The 20,553-nt window shown below is 46.9% G+C and overlaps 1 protein-coding gene across 1 annotated transcript in view; it reads left to right on the forward strand.

The window, feature by feature from the left end:
• Nucleotides 1-20,553, forward strand: part of LOC142590117 (uncharacterized) — a 64,537-nt gene that overhangs the window by 35,989 nt on the left and 7,995 nt on the right. The window contains exons 5-8 of the mRNA XM_075701984.1: nucleotides 1,270-3,196; nucleotides 10,969-11,141; nucleotides 12,220-12,366; nucleotides 15,153-15,246. Coding sequence (XP_075558099.1) covers nucleotides 1,270-3,196; nucleotides 10,969-11,141; nucleotides 12,220-12,366; nucleotides 15,153-15,246 — 2,341 coding nt within the window. The remainder of the gene's footprint in view (nucleotides 1-1,269; nucleotides 3,197-10,968; nucleotides 11,142-12,219; nucleotides 12,367-15,152; nucleotides 15,247-20,553) is intronic.

Genomic DNA, 20,553 nt, shown 5'->3' on the forward strand with positions numbered 1-20,553 from the left:
GAATATAAGCATAATCAAAGAAAAGAGGTAATATTTGGGGGATACTTTTTCAGGGAGGTAATTCCGGGTGATAAACTGGAAGGGAGCTTCACCCCAAGGCACCTCTCTAAGGCGTGGCTTAAAATTTGTACTGACAGATCCCCTCAGCACGTTTGTGTGCAGCACCACTGCAGCCAGAGATCTCGCGTCGGTTTCTTTCCTCTGAGCATGCTTTCAAATGAGAGTGAATTGCTTGCCAAACTCTTGTTCTGTGTCCCATGTTCCTGCTCTAAACCAACAAATCACACTTACTGCCTAACATTCGGTGTTGGCCCAAGACATTTAGCCAGAAACTTCATACTCAATACCAAAACTCAGCCAGAAAAAAAATTCTGGTATGCTGCTTGTAGGCAACACCCGTCAGTAAAGGGTCAATGCATGTATTTACCCACTCACAAAATCTTCATTTCACATTCATTCCAAAAATGTGTGTTGGATCTGCGCAGTTTCTTTTTTCTCCCCTCTTGCCAGGCAGTGTGATTACACTAGTGGAGTCGCACGCTGTCCTTTTTGTGGTAGTGCCCAATTTTGTGTAACTGCTGGCTGTTTTTGCACCTCGGATGGTACGTGTCATGTCAAGGCAACTTCCAGTGATGTCATTTCTGTCGACGGGGAGAACGGTTCCTCCTAATTTTTAGGTATTCTTGCAATGTAAATTGACGCAATGCTTTGCAGACAGGACTGTCGCCAAGCGCTCTTCACACCAAGCCTGTCTGTTAGAAAATGCTCGAACGGGATTACTGGACCTTTTGTCTTTTAATGAAAACGTGTGCACACAAAAAAGAAATAGAGGCATTGCACTAGGCCTGTGTCAGTTAGAGACCTTTTGGAAGTGCCGCAATTAAATCTTGGGTAGCTTTGTAATGCATAGTCTGCTATTAAAAATAAAGCAGACGCTCGATGTTGGAGGCGAATATTCTCATCATACTTGGGGTAAGTCGGTGAGAGCTGGAACTTGCAATTCTATGGCTTCACATAGGCTGCTTCTTTTTCTTGCTTTTGCTCTGATCTGGGTAACTGCAAAACAAAAAAAAAATCGCTGCTTTGTGCTGATACAGCCTAGCGAGTACAGCTCTAGGTGTCAAGCTTTTCTTTTAAATGAACAATTCTTGTTGATGGCGCACACCTAACGAGCTCTGCAGGGAGCCTTTCCCTGCAATACTCTTGTGACGAACTTTGAGTGTCCGTTGACAACAGTTTAATAAACAGTGCTGTCACTTCACCTTGCAGCCTGGTCACTGTCAAAGCAGTGGTGGGGGCTACCTGTACCCGTCACAGTATCGTCCCCACCCGAGCTCTCCACCCGCATCCTATGGTCCACCACCGGGCCAGCACTGTGGAGGCAACTACGGCAACGGCCCCATGCCGAGCAGCCCGGGGCCATACCCGCGGCAGCCGTATCCTGGCGCTGTGCCCGAGATGCGCTACGGTCCCCGTCACTCAGCCCCACCTGCATATCCAGGCTCCCCGGCACCACTCTCAAAGCCACCAGGCGCGTGGGATCACAGCATGGGCGGTGGAAATTATGGTACAAGACCGGTCATGATGCAGAGTCCACCGCCGATCCGCTCACCTGTCAGCAGTGCACAGACACTGCACTCAATGGGAAACTACCGGACAGTAGTACCTCCAGGGCCCGCTGGCCCTCCCATGGGCGTGGCCCCACCTCCACCACATGGCAATGTACCAGTCTCGCAGAGCCAGTCACCGTCGTGGTCCCAATCACCCAGAACAACCCCATCCCCGCTGGCCTGCCATGCGCGGTCCCCAGCACCCCCACAACAGCCGCCCTTCTCTCCACCAACGCCTGCGCCCACCCCGCAGCTCCAGAAGCCACCCTCGCCAATATCCGGCTCCCACGATCCTCTTCAGTCGCTGGAGAAAATGGTTCTTCTGGACCCACACAATAGCGGCGGTGGAAACGTAAACTATGGCGGCATGCAGGAGTCCTCTGGCTACGGATCTAATTCGGGTGGTGGCACTGAGAGTGGGCCCAGCTCGCCTTATCCGACTTACTACAACCTCGACCAGAACCGGATGTGCACCCCACCGGATCCGGGGCCTCCATATGGCATTGCAAACTTCGCTGCCACGGGCGCCTACCGTACAGTGCTGCCCAATATGGACAACCCTGCTCTGCGGAGCGAAAGGACCAGTAGTGGGGGCATTCCCGCACCTGCCCCGCCCCCTGGTGTGTACCCTCAACCTGTTGTGAATGGTGTGAGTGATGGTGATTTCGGGACGAGTAGTAGTCCCATGGCGGGTCCTCCGCCCAGGGTCAGTGAATTTGACCGACCGTACACTGGTGCAGGATCACAGGGAGGATCACCGCCCTGCGACGACCTGACAAAGCGACGGCGGAGTTCGGACAGTGCGCTGTGCAATCGGCCTTCCAGTGGAGTCCCCGGTCCGTCGGGGGCGACGTCGGCTTCAAGTGCAGGGGATAGTGGGTGCAAGCTCAGGCGGCGCAGTGTTGCAGGTGTTCCTGATGGGATAGGCGCATCACCGGGGCCCCTGACAGTTATGCCTGGTGAACCAGCACATAGGGTGAAAACAGAACCAGAAGTGAGCACGTCAGAACCAGAACGTGTGCCAGTGAGTGAGGTGGTGTGTTTTAGTGGTACTTCTGCTGCTACTACTACTACTAGTGCTGCCAAAGCTACAAGTGCCACCGCCGTTTCTTCTGTTGCCACTACACCAGCTACGCAACAGCCTTCGCCAACAAAGCGCAAGAGGGGTCGACCTTTTGGCACGAAAAACAAGGCCAAGGACTCGGCGACCGTGGGCAAGCGAAGACGGCGCAAGGCGGTGGCTACGGTGCACCCGGTGCCTGCTGCGACGCCTACCACAGCGGCTGCAGCAGCAGCAACAACGAAAGTCCGCACGCCCACGACAGGACCCTACATTCGTGTGTTTGGGACGCGCGAGCGCCCGCTGTCATCACACATCGTGAATGTGGCCCCGCGCACTGTGCCAGAGGACGAGAGCAAGCGGAAAAAGGTCAGTGCCCCCGCCCGTGTAGGACCACACCACCCGACGGGTCGTCGGCTTGCCGGATCGGCGGCGCACACAAGCACGTTGTCACCCCACTACGACGCTGTGACGCGGGACCCTACGTGGTTGTGCGCGTTTTGCCTGAAGGGCAGCCATCACCAAGGTGAGTTGTGACCCTTATCTGAATGTACTGCATGTAAAACCTGCAAGTCCGCTTTGCTGCACAACACCTTTGACGTAATCAAGGTAGCAGACCTCGGATTAGAATTGTACAGTCGATACAACCCCATTACCTACAATTTCTTCGTGGCAACATTAGCAATTGAGAACAAAGAACTGACCGAATAACGTTACTTCTTTTCTACCGGTAATATGCTCCCGGAATACACTACCTTTTTGGCAGGAATGTTCAAGACATCGCCAAATTGCGATTGTACGATATATTTTGCGGCTGCTAGATACTGTGTAAACAAGAAAAGGTGCGAAGCACACCACGTGATCGAGAACAATAGCCGCCGGCTGAAACAGATTCTCCACGCTTGCCCGTCTCACGGGAAAACGCCGGCGCGCACTCGGTTTCCTCTTCTGGTACAGTCGAATCCGACTATATTGAACAATTTTTGAACACGGTAAAGTTACAAAAAGTATATGTAGCAAAAATTTCGCTTACATTGAACAAAAATAGCAGCGATTCCCAATATATCGTACATCAAGAAATGCAAAAGTGCCCCCAGATGTTGGCTTTCTCTTGCGGTGGCGGGGAAACCTGCCAACACACCCCAAAAGGTGTTTAGCCTGGTGATGTGGCTCCATGCACCCGCTCTCCCCACCGCCCGCAGCGCTTGCTCAGACAGCCAATCAGAGGCTCTTGTGCCCTCATCATGCAAGCGTGCAAGTGCAAGTTGTCCCGTTGCTTTTCTCGTTCATTGTGTATGCGCCTTGTGGGCCTTCTCCTGCACTGTTGCCGTGATGGCTAGCGCAAAGCGGCAGAATTTGCCTTTCGCCGTGAAGCTCAAAATCGTAAATTGAGCTGAATGCAGTGAAAATTCGGATATTGCCACAGCATACAAGATTCCAAGGAGCTTTCTCAGCATAATCTTGAAGAATAAAGGGCAGATTAGGGCTAAAGCAGACAAACAACCTGGCACCCGTGGTGTCGACGCATACGTACAGCCGTGTATAAGACGTCGAGGCGGCCGTGTACAAGTGGTTCACCCGAAACTGCTTCAGATGTGCTGGCTTCTGCATGCCTGGCGATGACTGAAAATCCAAATGAGTGCAACAGTCGTTGCCGGTGTTGCCAAAGTTTGGTGTGAGCTGTGAGAATTTCCGGAAGCCGTTGACTGATCAGCTGTCGATGAGTTCGTGAGTACGGATGGTGGTATTGCGACCACGAGAGAGCCCAAAGACGAAGACTACATTGCCGCCATCCTACGTAGCACAAGCGAAAGCGGACACAATGAGGAAAGCAAAGACGGTCCTTTGCCCACATCCTCCGAGGTGATTGGTGCGCTCGCACTAGTCCGGAGCTTCTGTGCAAATGTGGAAGGTTGCAGCCTCAGCTGCTCCAACTGTTTAGATAATGTGAAGTGCGCGCTGTCGCAGGCTGTGAAGTTGCCCGAGCAGAAGAAGATACAGGACTATTTCATGCGAAGCTAAGCTAGTTTCATCAATAATGTGCTTTTGCAAATGGTGTGTGCTTTTATGACGTCCAATTCTTTAGCCGGCTTATATCGAATGATGCGCTATATCGAACTGGTAGGCATTTTTTTGTGTGAGTTCAATATAATTGGGTTAGCCTGTACAAGCAAATCTCCTCCAGAGTCACTGCACACTGCGTTCATAGCTGTTGCCGACAACCCTATTGTGATAAGCATCTTCACATGTCTGTTTCACAGCGAATGGGCTTGTAATGGTGTTGGAACTGTACTGCACGCTCTGATTATGAAATAACCCAAACAAGCCGCTTAGGGGCCTCGAAGTGCATGTTGTGTTTCACTCTGGCGGCATCTTAGGCATTGCATTTTGGCATCCTCCACCAGCTCGACTTCCTTTCGGTTTAACCCTTCGAAGGTCAATGACGTAGCTATACGGCATTGCGAACAAGTCCAAAAATGGTCGATGCCGTATATTTACAGCGTCGTCTGTACGTTTAAAAAGTGCGCCAATTTCCTAACATTTTCTTTTCTATCATTTGCTGCCAGTGTGTGGGAATACAGGACATTTTTTTCGCGTGCCTCCCCTCTCTGTTTTCATTACATGGTTCGTTTTAGTGCTAGTTTGCTCCCGCGCGTCTATATAGTACTGCTCGCGCACGGGTGGGTGGCGGTTCGGGTTGTTTTTGCAGGTGGTTTTGGCTTCTTGCACTTGCAAAACTGATGGCTATCTCGTTACTAATCGCTCAAAGGGCGACTGCCTCTTCCTTGCTCATTTAGTGCTCATGGGGTGCGCATAGGAAGGATGCCATCGTGCATGCATTTCTGTTGCTTTTTTTTTTTTTGAAACGCGAAAACTAATTGCCTCTGGTTGGCGATAATATGAAGATTAGCGGAAGTTTGTCACACGTTGTGCTTTTTTGACGGGCACACAACCACACAGTTTTCTTGAGTGCGCGCACCTATGCAGTTCGATTACGCTATGGATGTACATATTAGTGTCAGAGCAGGAACATTTGAGTATTGCGAAATATTCTCCTCGTGTGCGCATTTTCAAGGCCTTGAACTATGTGTATAAAAATGCATCAAATTTTTAATTCTTATAAGTTTATTTTCTTTTTTATTGTTGTTATTCGTGAATGAAGAGTACATATAAACCAATGCAAAATATTTTTTTCTCACTTTACAGTCACCCTAGAAAAATTGTGGTAAATTTTTTTCGAAATAAGTCCCTAAGAATTGAAATCTGCAGTAAAAAAAAGACCCTGGGCGGTCACATAGGGCGAGAAAGGTCGACCCTCAAAGGGTTCATGTCGCTGTGTTTGTTGCTCTCTTAAAACACTAGGCAAGAAAGAAAGCCTGTTGTTTTCAAAGAAAAAACAACATGCATCTCGGGTCACTCAGACGTTGGCAGCTTGCCAAGCATTGGCATCTTGTGTCACAACGATTTGTGCCCAATGGGCACATCAAAACTTCCTGTTGGAATGTTCCGCTCGAAAAAGGTGTTGACGCTGGCCAAATTCAAGGAGCGCAAACATGAGGGGTTTACCAAAGCCGCAAAAACGACAATTTGCGTCTCTTGGGCCGCTCGTGTCTTGCTAGCTCGGTGCACAGCGGCGCCTCGTACTGCAACAATTTCCACCACACTTGGCGTTACATGCAGTTGAGTATGTCAAATTTTTTAGTATTTTGGATCATGTTTTCCAAGTTAGTGCGTTTCTCTATCATTTTTTTTTTCTGAACATATGAATGAGATTCTCCTGTAACGGAAGTATATAAACATGTGCGAAAGCAGGACCATCGGTTTGGGCAAGTTAGCTGTGTGGAAAAGCCTGCTTACGGACTTTTGCGTATTGTTTATCTGCTTTATTTGCTATTATGCTTCCTTTATTGTGAAGGCTATCTGGGCATTGCTCTTGCATTTGTAAAGCACGCAAATATCTGCACTTCAGAAGCATGGTCACAGAATACAGGAAGGGTTTACCAATGTTGCCAGCTGAATGCAGGGTAATTGAATCTGTAGATAGATGAGAGAAACGGAGACAGTTAGTTGGATGCAAAGGATGGAAACAAAAAAGGCTATATGGAGATTTCCAAGTGAGACAAGAAGAAAAGTATAAAGGAAAACCTGTACAGTAACACGAAGAGCAGTTATATAGGTGACATTTGTGATAGTCACCTAGGTTGCTTGAGCTAATGAGGTAATCTATACATTCTTATTTCCTTAAACTTTTATCTCGTAAAAGTCCCAGCTGGCACCCATGCATATCTATCGGTCCGAACTTTCATTATTTTCACTATAAAATTAGCCTTCACCAAATAATTCAAACTTGACCAGTCAGCATGCATGTGCCTGACCCCTATGGCGACCCCAACAGCGACTCCTACACTGGCAGTGTCTGTCTCAATGGAGCTTGGGGGTCAGTGGGTCAGTAAACGCACGTCACCTCCCGTGAAAAACGTCTATTTTCGGCCTGCCGTAGGAAACTTTTCAAGCAATAACTGTAGCTCACGATGTATCACTACAGTATTAACCAGATTCTAACACGCGCCTTTTTTTCCCCTGAAGATTGAGTTGTAAATTGTTTGCGCAGTGCCATCAGTCACAAAACCAAAACTGCCTTCGCGGCGTTCGTGTGCTTCACCGCATAACACATGTGTATGCCGGCGAAGCTAGCTTTAAAACACCATGCGGCAAAGCTGACTTTAGGAAACCGGCTGGCATTGTGCAACACTTATATCCTTTCCCATTTTCCTTGCTATAAAATCGTTGGCACGATAAATTTCTTATTTTTTCATGGAGCTTTAACTTCATTTCCATGTTAGTTTTCTACTTTTGACGCGCAGAAATAGGCACACACTTGATTTGGAGGCATGTCAGAATTGGGCAAATACTGCCAAATGAATCCACGGTGTGTTTTGGCATCTTTTCTGCATCTTGCTTAATTCGACTCGCCGGATAATTGGATCACCTTCGCCGGTCCCGTTAGGATCGAATTTATGGAAGTCAGCTGTATCTACCTCGTATCGCTGCCTATGCCTGTAACAGATCCAGTCGAATCAATCTCTTCCCTGCGTTTTCTCTCGGCCAATTCTCTAAATGTCTCTTGCTTATCTCGACTGCTGACCGGTTACTACTTCCATGCAATTTAAATCCTTGCCCTTCTGGAAGGTGGACGTTACCTGCAGGTCTCGCTTGGTGAATACCTTTGTTTTCCATTAGCATGTGCCAAGTTGTCTCCAGATTGTTCGCTGCCGCAAACACATGCCTAATCCTCTCTGAGCAACCCCCTGCCATATCTAGAGGGACACTAAATAGTTCTGTTTTAGTAGGAAGCCATGCAGAAGTGGTTTTAATAATTTACCAGGGTTCGTACACCTCCTTGAAATCCTTTAATGCCCTCGAATGTGGGGGAAAAAAGAGATTCACGAGCCCCTAAAACTTCTAGAAAATAAATCTGCTCCTTGAATTCCTCAGTGACTGGGTTTCGGGGTGACTTTTGAACATTCCAAGTGGCAAACTTCTGCATGGGGCTATCTAGAAGTTTGTGCACTGGAAAATGATCACAGATTATATTTTCCTTTAGGAGTGTTGCTAAATTATTGCAATGCGGCGTGTCCGTGGCCACCAATGAAACAAGCCTGTTTAATCACCATTCTGAGCTACGCTTCTGCAATCCTAAAAAAAGAAAGAAAGGAAAGGGGGGGCATGGCAAACGGGCAAAAGACACAAACACGAAAGGCAGGTTGTGACTCTGCCTAGAGGTTTCGGCATCAGCTTGGGCCTGGCTGACCTTTTGTCACTAAAGATGGGCTACGTTGTATTCTAAAATAGCCAAAGGCTGAACTTGGTGAGTTTCGAGAACTCTTACGGAGCCATAATGACCCAAATTATAAGAAAATATTTTGAACTACGTGACGTCACACCTGCATACCGCTGCTAAGGTTTTAATACTTTGACCTCCATTTTTCCTTCTGAAATTGACCTATAACTGCAAAACAAAGTGAGTGCTTTGAATGCATAGTTTATCAATATAAATTGATGTAATGGTGGGTGTGTTCTTTATATATATATATATATATATATATATATATATATATATATATATATATATATATATATATATATATATATATATATACATATATATCATCAGCCTGGTTACGCTCACTGCAGTGCAAAGGCCTCTCCCATACTTCTCCAACTACCCCGGTCTTGTACTAATTGTGGCCATGTTGTCCCTGCAAACTTCTTATCTCATCCGCCCACGTAACTTTCTGCCGCCCCCTGCTACACTTCCCTTGGAACCCAGTCCATAACCCTTAATGACCATCGGTTATCTTCCCTCCTCATTACATGTCCTGCCCATGCCCATTTCATTTTCTTGATTTCAACTAAGATGTCATTAACTCGTGTTTGTTCCCTCACCCAATCTGCTCTTTTCTTATCCCTTAATGTTACACCCATCATTCTTCTTTCCATAGCTCGTTGCGTCGTCCTCAATTTGAGTATAACCACTTTTCGTAAGCCTCCAGGTTTCTGCCCTGTTACCTACCCTTTGTTTGTTTGTTTGTTTATTTATTCAGTTTCAGTATCTAAACCATCTACTTTTGCAAGCTCTTTGTGGCGCAGCCACTTGTGTTTCAAATTAAAAGTATTGTGCAGAGGTTGCTACATGGCTACAACATCGGAAGCTAGACTTCTTACACTGCACAAAATTTCATTGCAGTTGGTTGGCCCACAGAAAAAACTACATGCCTCTATCCCTTTGAACCACAAAAGTTTCCGAGTAAATATTCCAGGAGCAAGTTGTGCAATATGTCTATGCGAGTTTCTTCAGCAGCGCATCTACTGCCTTGGGAGTGATGAGAGGCACATCGATTTGCCTCAGCTTGGCTTTGACTGTACTTGAGTAATCTTATATTAACCCCTCTCAAAGCAAATTGTTTTGTAGAAAAGTTATTATCTGTTAAGCCTTTATTTTCTCTTAACCTATGCTTTTGAGGACACTGCAAGAAGGAGCAATTGCTTAGAACGCGAGAAAGATGCATATGCACGTTACGTGTTCCTTACCACACAACATAGATATTCCATGACACAGTTGAAACTGCCTTAATTAATTTGTGATTTAATGAAATAAATTTATTTTCTACATAAACTGCTGAACTGCTCTAAAAAACTTGTCGTTAAGGAAAACACTGATTCACAGGTAAATAAATCCATGTAGAGTATGGTTCGCTGTTAAAGGGAACATTTAACCAGTAACATAACCAACGTAATTGGAACATGGCACTTTTATTTGGAAAGAAGCGGTTTATATAGTCAATTGCACCTTACATTTTCACATGAAACTGACTTTTGTCGGCCATAGGACATGCCATATCTGGGCAATAATCAAGGGGAAAATGCCAACTCCGTTTCACTGGTGTGGACCATTTAACTGTGAACCACACTGCACTTATCACATAGACTTTCATGGTGGCTGGACAATTACAGTGCCAGATTTTCATTTGATAATGTTTGGTACATTTTCAGTTTTTATCTGCTCATATTACACCGGTGCTTTGTTTCTTCTCATGCAGGGCATGTTCATAAAGTTCGACCAATATATATATATATATATATATATATATATATATATACACACACACACACACACATACATACATACATACATACATACACACACACATACGTGTGTACTAACAAATATGGTAACTCTCCTTTAGCCTTCTTCGTTAGAGTACGGGGAATCGCCTTCGTACGTAGTTGCTGCAAATTTTAGAACCTGTTTTTAAAATGTCATTTTATTTATCTACTTCTCATCCTTTTTCGTAGATTTGGTTTATTGTTATCTCATATGCATTCTACAAGAGCTAAATTGTTCTTAGTAAACTGCAATTTCTTATGCACCTGCTAACACTAATTTGTAGTAATTTTCTTCTTATGGTTCTGCTACAGTATTCAGTTGACATATTGTAATATGCATGCTGTGTTACTGATTTGTCTGTACCTTTTCTCTTTTTCTTTCTCTTGCATGGACTGCAACAAAGTTTGTCTTGTATCTTGCATTTTTGTAGCAGTGCTTATCACCAATCAGTGTGTACCCTTGTGCGAGACTGTTAATTTCTAATTGTGGCATCAATGTTTGTGCACCCCCCTCCTCCCCTATCCTTTATGTAATGTTCAAATGAGCCCTTATGGTATTCAAAACAAAAACTAAGAACTGAACTACAAAGTAGTGTGCCTTTTAACGTCTCTGATTCACCCGTGTGCCAGGGCTGGGTGACCTGTACGGGCCATACCCTGGTACCGTGGTTCGGCCAGCCGAGACGGAACCGGTGAGCTGCCAGGAGGAGGTGCTACGCAGGGGCAGGGCCACCAAACGGAAAAAGAGCGACTCGACCTCGGGCACCGAGGAAGGCTCCACACCGCGGCGATGCAGCCGGCAGGTGAGTTGACTCCCCCCCTGCTCCGTTTGTCGCCTTTATACTTGTGCAAGAGCTACCCTCACGGCGAAGACGTGCACTCCCTGCTTTGCAGCTGGAAAATTGTGCAGCAAAAGCTTTGTCAAAAGGGGCATGCATGAATATGTCCATTCGATTCGCCCTGCACTTCGTGAACTATTCGATAGTAAACTTACAGAAGCACATTTCAAAAGGGGCGTAGGGAAAGAACTATGAATTAACAACTCGCCTAAGATCACACCCTTTTTAACTAGCTCATTGTGGTTCTGTGCCGTGGCCTGGCACCTCCTGCCCGAGCCTTGCATTACCTCTCCCACATGTGCAGGAAATGCCGTGAACTCATTTTGCAGAATGGTCTTCATGAACCCTTCACCAAGTGAAGCACAACATACAGACGATGCCACATTGCGCTGGTGAAACAAGCGGCGAGCTGCAGCACGCAAATTAAATGCGCTGTCATGTTCGATACGAGCTGCAACGTGGTGCCGCTATGGTCAAAGGGACTCCAAGCGTGGAGGAAGTAAAAAAAAAAACAAAAAAACTACGGGAGAGCTTTACAACATGCAGCTAGCCTTGGCAAGCGAACTCTTTGTGAAGCTAGTCCCTTTGCTTTCTCCGTCGCAGTGTTGACCCAACACATCAACTCTGAGACTTGGGGTATTGGCCGAGAATCCTTGGTTCCTGGTAGTTTTTAATTGCACTTGTTCGGTTGCTTTGCCGTAGCTGGGAGCACTAAAACCTACCACGTAATGTGCCGATCACATGTTAGGCTCATACGTTTGGCTTCAGTTGGGTTTTGCACTGCTCTCCCCTAATTCTTTCTTTCCTCCGTGGCTCCAGCTCTGCACGAAGGTGCTGACATTAAAAAAAAGGTCTAATAAGTACTAGTGCTTCAAAGGGTGTTAGTTCTCAAATTTTTCGTATGTCAGCGTTGCCACGCCATCTTGGGGCCCCTTCGATTGCAGGTTTCATCTTGCAGCTCATACAGCCAACATACGTATACAGCAGAGCAGTGTATAAACATGGGCGCTTGAGTGTAAATGTCTATTTTCTCTTGTGACAGCGGAGGCCCAGTGAAGCAGAAAGGGAAGCGGAGGTGTCCAAGGAACTCTGGGTACATGAGACGTGTGCCACCTGGTCCCAGGGAGTGTACCTCGGCGGGAACAGGGTGCATGGACTTCAAGAAGCCGTAGCCGAAGCCGCTCACCTGGTGAGTCCTCCTTCACGGCAAATGTCTGTGTTCAAGCTTCGTTTAACATCAGCGTGCGCAAATTGCGAGTGCTGCGAAGGCCGCCCCTGCAAGACTGTTGTAAGGAAATAGAGCTGTCGAAATATCTGTTGAAGTGACACTAGAAGAGAAGCATTCAATTTAAAGGCCAACTGTAGCAAAAGTTTCATATGTGTAAAGAGCCTAGTTTCAGATACTTCAGATATAGAGGAGTCTTCCTGCGAAATTTTATGTTTGGAATATGAGTCGGTATGTTGTAAAAAACAAGGGAAAAAGCTGTTTCTGGTACCTAAAAACAAAAGAGATAGTAAGTAGAACGGCAACATGACTACTTAGTAGAAATGACGCAGAAACTGGTGCATTGAGAAACAGCAGTTCGTTGGCATGACTGAGATCGCCCTGCAATCTGAGGCCATGTTCTGTGTTGTGTCAGCTAACCACCATGTGCTTGCATCATCTGCTTAGGTGGTATTTAAAGACTGTTAAAAAGACCTGTCACTTAGCAACCCTATGGCTTTATCAAAATTGCTTTGACACCAAAGTGAAATTTTATTGCCATATATTTATTTATTTGGTACCTGCTTTATCTTTGCAGGCATTTTGCAGGAGGGGGGACGTAACCAAAAAAAAAAAAAGAATTGTCATCTAATTCAAATATACAAAGCGTGGTAAAAATTGCCATTTGGCACTATGTGTACAGTTTGTAAGGGAAGCACATTCCACTCCCTTATTGTCCAGTGAAAAAAAAAATAGCAAAAAGCAAAGCATCGCTCTTAAAAGGAAATTTGTTAAGGTTTAAGCTATGGTTCGTTCTCTGCGACATGTATGATGATGGCCTAATATATGTTTATTTAACTTCATTTATTTATTATTTAACTTAATATTTAACTTTATTTTATTTAGTGATAAATGCTGCGTCGGCTTTTAATTCAAGTCCCCATTCACCACAGTTTGTTCTAGTCGCAGAGGAACTTGCAGGGAAAACTGCAAGCGAATTTGGGAAGCAAAGTGCGGGTGGTAAATGTCCATGTGGCTTTGCCACCAGCACTGGCCAGCACCAAGGTGTATTGCACAGAAGGGTTTACAGGGTGTCTACCAACTGGGAAAACCGGGAATTCTCAGGGAATTTGAATAGTCTGGAAAAACTCGGGGAAAACTCAGTGAATTTGTGCTTTTATCAGGGAAAATTAGCTGCAACTTTATTGAAAGGGAACGAAAGTCGTTTTAATGCTGGCTCCAGTAACAGGAATTGCAACGTACGCCGTGTCATCGGCAGGAAGTATTGCCAGAGTAGTTAACGACCGATTTTCCAGACGGCCGATTTTTCGAACATGCTCGATAATTCGCACGGCTTTGCAGCACCACCACGTACTCCACATAGTCAGTGTATATTGCCTTGACTGCAGATCCCAAATGGCATTAATCAAAGCCACCACCGCCGTCATTTTGATTATCTCGCCGCCTCGAACCGGCACTCTCGCACGCAGATCCGCTGGCAGCCGTAGCCATCACCGTGGCAACGTTAGGCCTAGCTGCTTCTACGTTCGCTATTAAGCTTCTTGCCGTGCGGTGCTATGTTTTTCATTGAAATAATTCGCCCTTGTCAGCAATGGCACCGACTCCGCCTTTGAAATCCTCCCGATTGGCTTCGAAGTTCGCAGAGCACAACGCGTTGCGTAATGCGTCTCCGAAAGTTAGCTTTGCCTTACTACAGCATTGTTACGCGGTGAAGGATAGCAAGCATGGGAAGGGGCGATTGTGAAGGGACACAGTATGTATCCCTAATTATACACGCGTGCACCCCATCTCCTGCCACAGTACGAGCCCCGATATGCCTAATGAGTGTAATGGCAGGGCTTAAGAGCTTTTTCGGGCGGGCCTATGGCAATTTTAGCCCTTAAGGGCAGTTAAGGACATGCATTCATTTTTTTTCGGACTGCCCGATTTTTCGGATGTTTTTGCGGCACCTAGGGAGTCCGAAAAATCGGACGTTGACTGTACAGCTGACCAAGACGATGCTTCAAATGATCCGTGGGGTGAACGCGTGGCAGAAGGAGGATGAGAATAGAAAGGACCAACGCACCGAGGAATTAACGGGAAAGGAAGCGTGCCACCGCCTCTTTGAAGGAGCTTGACGAGGAATTAACGGGAAAGGAAGCATGCCACCGCCTCTTTGAAGGAGCTTGAGCTCAAAAGCAGTGTTGGCTGACACCGAGATGTAGGTGTCCCTCATTGAAACCAAAATAAACTCTTTAAAGAAGTGAAACCCAACACAGATGTTGTGTACGGGCTGAGAGTATGTCAGGACCGCTGAGGTTGAATTTCCAGCTGCAGAGAGAAAATATTAGTCCTGACAAAGTTCAGGCCTCATACTGATAAGCTTGCTATCAGTTGATAGAAATAGCTCATATTCAAAAATATTTACTTATGTATGCATCTCCTTTTCATTCATATTTGATAATGTTCGACACAATTTGGAATGGGTTTTGCCATTTTTTTTCGCTATGCCCTCTGTTTTCTTTTTAAATAAAATAGATATTACTCCTTATTATTCAAACTGAATTTAGTCATTTTTTTGTTTAAACATGCTTCTAGAGAGTGACAGCACTGAGCAACATGGTGTCAGCCTGCCTTGACACAAAACAAAGTTCTGGCTCATTCAGGGAATTTTTCAAAAATGCTCAGGGAAAACCTGGAAAACTCAGGGAATTTGGAAATGTCAACTTGGTAGACACCCTGATTTAGTTGTTTTCCCTCCCTCGTTGCAGGTTTGCTGCAAGTGCAAGCTCGTCGGTGCTTCTCTGGGCTGCATCACCCGGGGCTGCAGCGAAAAATACCACTACCTCTGTGCCGTAGAAAAAGGTATTGTAACAGTGTCGCTATTACTAGAGACACTGCCATGTGGTGCCTTTCGTAGTGCCTAGTGTACTAGTTAGCTTATTAGCAAGTAAAACTTGATTACAAGTTGCTTCCAATATGTACCTTTAGTGTAGTTTTCTTGATGTATAAGTACAATACCGTACTGTGTCAGCTACTGATTGTCGCAAGTTTATGTGCTTATGCTGCACATTCTATAACTGCACCTATTCGACTCACAATGCTTTAACTTAATGGAGAAACCTCTGGGCATATTGTAGTGATTCACTCCATTATTGTTTTATTTATTTATTTTTTTCGCCCTTTGGTTGTTGGCTGGAAAGTTGTCAATTACTTTTACAGTGGTTGGAATGCTGCACTGATTGCGCTAACCTGCGCTGACTGGTATTTCTTGCTGCATACTACTCCTAAAGGGTGTCCTTTTTTTTTACTAAATTGTGCCTCTACTGTGCCACGACTTAGTTTTCGTGGCGGGAAAATTCGGAAGCTACCAAGCAATGCAATGCAAAGCTTGGAATCACTAGTTTCTTTGGTTGAATTCGTTCGTGGTGTTGCATCCAGTCACACAACCCTTGTGAAGGCCGACAGAATCGAATTGGTTCCTATTTTTACGTGCCAACTGTGAGGTGTCTGTTAGGCTACATTGAGCAGGGTCACCATGCTGCCTTTGCAACTACATGATCAACACAGTAGTCTTATGCATCGAAAAAGTTTATCTGGGTTGTCGGGGTCTCACATGTGCTCTTGGGACAAAGGAACGGCAACAGAATCGCAGGGGCATTTATTGCACGTTTCATACTCTGATGCCTGCTAGCCGATTTGCGATCCACAGAACACATCAATGGGTGCGCAGCAAGTCTAGGAAGTCCGACTCACCGCGACTCGATAGCGAGCGAACATGTTCACCCCCATGCTGGACACCAACGTCTAATCGTTCACGTGCACGATCACGCGAATGGTGGTGCGTTCGAACAATCGTGTTCGTCCATTCCGGTGTCCTGCTCCTATGCCTTCCATAGGAGGGTCCCACAAAACGGGTCGGCGCAGGCGCGAAGCAACAGCACCATTCACCGACCCCATGCCAAACAGGAACAGCCTTCTCCCTTTTGCACCCAAGTATAACCCCGCCATTAGGCGGCGTTAGCAGCGCAACACTCGCGCCATCTCTCGTAGTATGCTGCAATCACATCGAGCGCCACCGGGGCTTAGCTACCGGGAGAAGCCGGCTTACAGCAGACGTGAGATCCATGCGGGGAAAACATCATCAGGGGACGTGTAAGAGTGAAGCATTCGCACGGTGTCCACCGTACTTATTCCTGTCGCTTGCTTGCAGCTTTATTCATTGCACCGTATTGTGCTTCTCTCTCTCTCTCTTTTCCCCCCTCCCCAGGAGAATTTGAGGTCGTTGAATTTTGCATCGGGCATTATAACCACACGCGTGACGATTGTGTACTAGACTGTAGTTTATGCTCTTTGGTAATACTGGTAATACATGTGTCATTGGTAAAGCTTGTGGTCAAAAAAAAAGGAGTTAAACACAAACGAGCAAGTGGCCTGTCTCCATAGGGCCTTGTCCTGCAAGTGGACATCAGTGGCGGAATATAAGAATTTTATGCACTCGCACTGCTGATCATGGTTCATAAAACAAAATCTGAATGTATAGAATATCAAACCTACAAAGCGACATTTCCTAAATGGACACTAAAAAGAAAAAGTAAGTTCAGTTGCACTAGTAAATTACTCATATAAATAACAAAAGAGCCCCTCTTACTATAAAGACAGACTTAGTACAGCGCAATGCATTGGCGGGCCAGTTGGTGCGAATCCATAATTGCTTTGTTTAGTGCAAAACAACGGACACAAGAACGACGTCAGGACAAGGCGCCTTGTCCTGTCGTCTTTCTTGTGTCCGTTGTTTTGTGCTAAACAAAGTAACTATAGAGACTTAGTAAGCTGGAAAAAATGCAACAACGAAAAGACAGGGGCCGACAACGGCCGTGGCACTCCCGCTCCACCTTGCGGTGACATCATACATTTTGACGGCTGCTGCTCGTGCATAGTTCATTGTTTATTGGTGAAGATGGACTACATGGTATTCTAAAGGAGCCAAAGGTCTCCACTTTGCAAATCATCAACAAGGAGTCATCGGGAGTCATTAGCAAACTCTTCTGGCATGAATTTCCTTGCCAGGGAAGATTATAAAAGGGGCCCTGAAACACTTTTTGAACCCACTAAGCAAATGCTGCCGATCTGTCATAGGGGCTTCTGTGAATATGTCCACAAAATATTACTGCACTTCATGCAGCAGGGAATTCAAAATGTAACATCAAAAACAGCGAAGAATCGCTTGCCCTCGCTTTCGCAGTGCCGTTATGCAGCGTCAGCTAAAGCAGCTGGACCTGCCAACGCTATTGGCTGATTTTGTTATCGCAAGGGAATTCTTAGTATAATACATAATTGCTAATTTTGAGTTACATAAACGAAAAATATACGTGTATGCAGTCTCAAAAGGACAGAAAGCCAATTCCACTTTTGCACTGCGCATAGCTGCATCCACTTGTGCGGGCCTCTGAAATGGCAGCGGGGTGATGCGATGAGCCCTTTTGCTGCTACGACACTGAACTTCTGGATGGGGCTTTGCCCTCTTGGCTTCTACGCTGTGTAGCTTCCACTGCTAACGCAGAGACGAAAGAAAGCATTGCAACAATAGAGGATACACAAAATTCCTGCAAATGCTCTTCCCCACAGATCTTGTTTGACCTGCGCACAATGGGGAATGTCGCCCTAAATGTGGAAATTAATCAGGGCCACGCAAGCTGGTGTCTCTATCCTTGCCACCATCTTTTTCTGACTACACCCTCACTGTTTTGAAACCTGTTGTTTAAACCGACGAACAGGGAGGCTGAGATGTGTCCATATGGCCATCAGTTCTTGCCTGAACTGTGCATGTTTGTAAACGAACATGTACTGTATTTACTCGAATCTAGGCCGACCCCTATTCTAAGCCGACCCCCTAAAGTCCGAAGCCAAGAAAAAAAATATATATTACCTCGAATGTAGGCTGAACAAAGAAAGCGAGGACAGCATTCACAAAATGCAAACAGCATTTATTGAATCTGAACGCGCAAAGCTCATTCAACGTCGTCGTTGCTGCTAGACTCATCACTGTGTTCTTTGTCACTGCCACCTTCAAACAGTGCACTATCTTCGGTACCGTCAGGCGCATTAGATGTGCTGCACTTTTTAAAGGCGCACACGATCAAAGTACCTGGCACTGCAGTGGCATCTCCTGCTTGGTGCGATCGCGACAACACCACGCCACACATCGATACGGCCAACATGACACAGGTTAAAATGGTGACCTCGCTTGTGTACGGTTGGCTACTGGCACGACTAGTAGCGGCTGCGATACTGACTTTTCTAGATGGCGCTAGCTATGCACCATGTTTAGCAGTTTCAATGACAAACTGACGCATTTTTTTAAATCCTCGAATCTAAGTCGACCCTAGAGTTCGGAATATGATTATTTGAAATAAACTATCAGCCTAGATTCTAATAAATACGGTAGTTTGTAAACATGTAAACAAAAGTGTTTTTAGTGCTTTTGCCAAGCTTGCTACCTGCGCACAGTGCCAGGAACATTCTAGGCCGCATACTTTGACAAGTCTGATGCAGAGGCATGTAATATCTCTTGCAAGTGATAGTAGCATATCTAAAAGTGATAGCGTGAAAGGCACATACACACTAGCAGAAAAAACGTGCGCAGCGCCAGCGGCAAAATGCACGCTGCGAAAGCTGCCTCACAGCAGCTACTACATGCTGTGGGAGGGACCGGTACTGGACCAATTTTTGCAGCTTTCCGCGGTGGCAAGCGAGCCCCGAACACCAGACCAATGAGAGCGGCTCTTTCGTGACGCGCACGGGCGAAGCTGGTTTCATGCGGACCCTCCCGACCGCTAAATTCTGTGGTGATGTGTGACTCACGCGTCACCTGATGTTGTTTTCCCTGCCTGGCTTCCGTCTCCTGTAATCCAGCTTCGATGCCTGGCTTTACGGCGGCAGTTGGTATGGCTGCAGAATAGTACGAGAGATGGCGCGAGTGTTGCGCTGCTAACGTCACCCGTCAGCGGGGTTAGTCGGGCGCGACAGGGAGTAGACTCTTCCCTATCGACTCCTGGTAGGCAAGCGGCATGAACGTTCCATGCGTGCGCCAAGACATACTTCTGCGAGACCGTCTCGCGAGGCCTCGTTGGAGGGCGCCACCGTTCGCATGACCGTACACACAAACGATCAGGCATTGGTGTCCACCAGGGTGCGTACATGTTCGCTCGCTATTCGGTTGCGGTGAATCTGACTGCCTCGATTTGTCGCATGCCCATTGGCTACCAGTCATTAGTGTGTAAAGGTGCAATAAATGCCCTTGTGTTTGTCTGCACTACTGTGTTGTCATTCCTTTTGTGGTCTCCTTGCTATGCTCACGGCGCGCACGCTCCGATATTGCGCACGCCGGACGACCACCGCGAGTTCGAGCACTCCGAGCCGCCACGCGTGCAGGGCACTGCGTCTGCGCCTGCTCCGGCCAGCTGTGTGCCGACGCGCAGCTGCGCGCATACGCGCTCCGTCAGCCCCAGCTTAGGGGCAGGCGAGACCACGCGCGCAGCAAGGGAGACCCTAGGCGAAGCTCTCTAGAAGCCACAAAGAACATTTATTAAGGTTGGACTCAATACAGACACACGTTTTAACATAACGTCCGAATCTGAAGCTAATTAAGACACAAAAGCATGGCCAAATGGTTGCAGGTGGCCGCTAACGGCGCGCCACGATAGAGAGAGAAACAAAGAACCCAGCAGTAAGAGGCTGCCTATTCTTCGGTCAACATTTGCCATCGCGTGCCCCACAGCAGAGAAAAGGGAAATAGAGAGAAACGACAGACGTACAGACAGGGACACGATGGGAAGACACTGCCTCAGGACATCGAAACGACGGAAGAGTGCGCGCAGCCGCCGAGGCCAGGACCCCGACGAGCCGAAGTAACCATCGGCCCGCGGCAGACAAAGGGGGCCGCCGCCGGCAGAGAGTAACACGTATGCACCTTCAGACGCCCCGATGTGGTCTCCGCAGGCACCCGTCTTGCGCGTGCTTACCCGGGGTGCACGCAAGCAAGCCCCGAATCCCGCCAAAATGTCGGCCAATGGCGAAAGCCTGCTGACCTTCGCGTGGGCGGGATGACAGCAGAGCGACAGTGTTTTATGACCCGCTGCCACCCCGTCCAGGCAGGGAGGAGAGGGACAC

The sequence above is a fragment of the Dermacentor variabilis genome, chromosome 8 (genome assembly GCF_050947875.1).
Source record: "Dermacentor variabilis isolate Ectoservices chromosome 8, ASM5094787v1, whole genome shotgun sequence".
In the NCBI taxonomy this organism is placed as follows: domain Eukaryota; kingdom Metazoa; phylum Arthropoda; class Arachnida; order Ixodida; family Ixodidae; genus Dermacentor; species Dermacentor variabilis.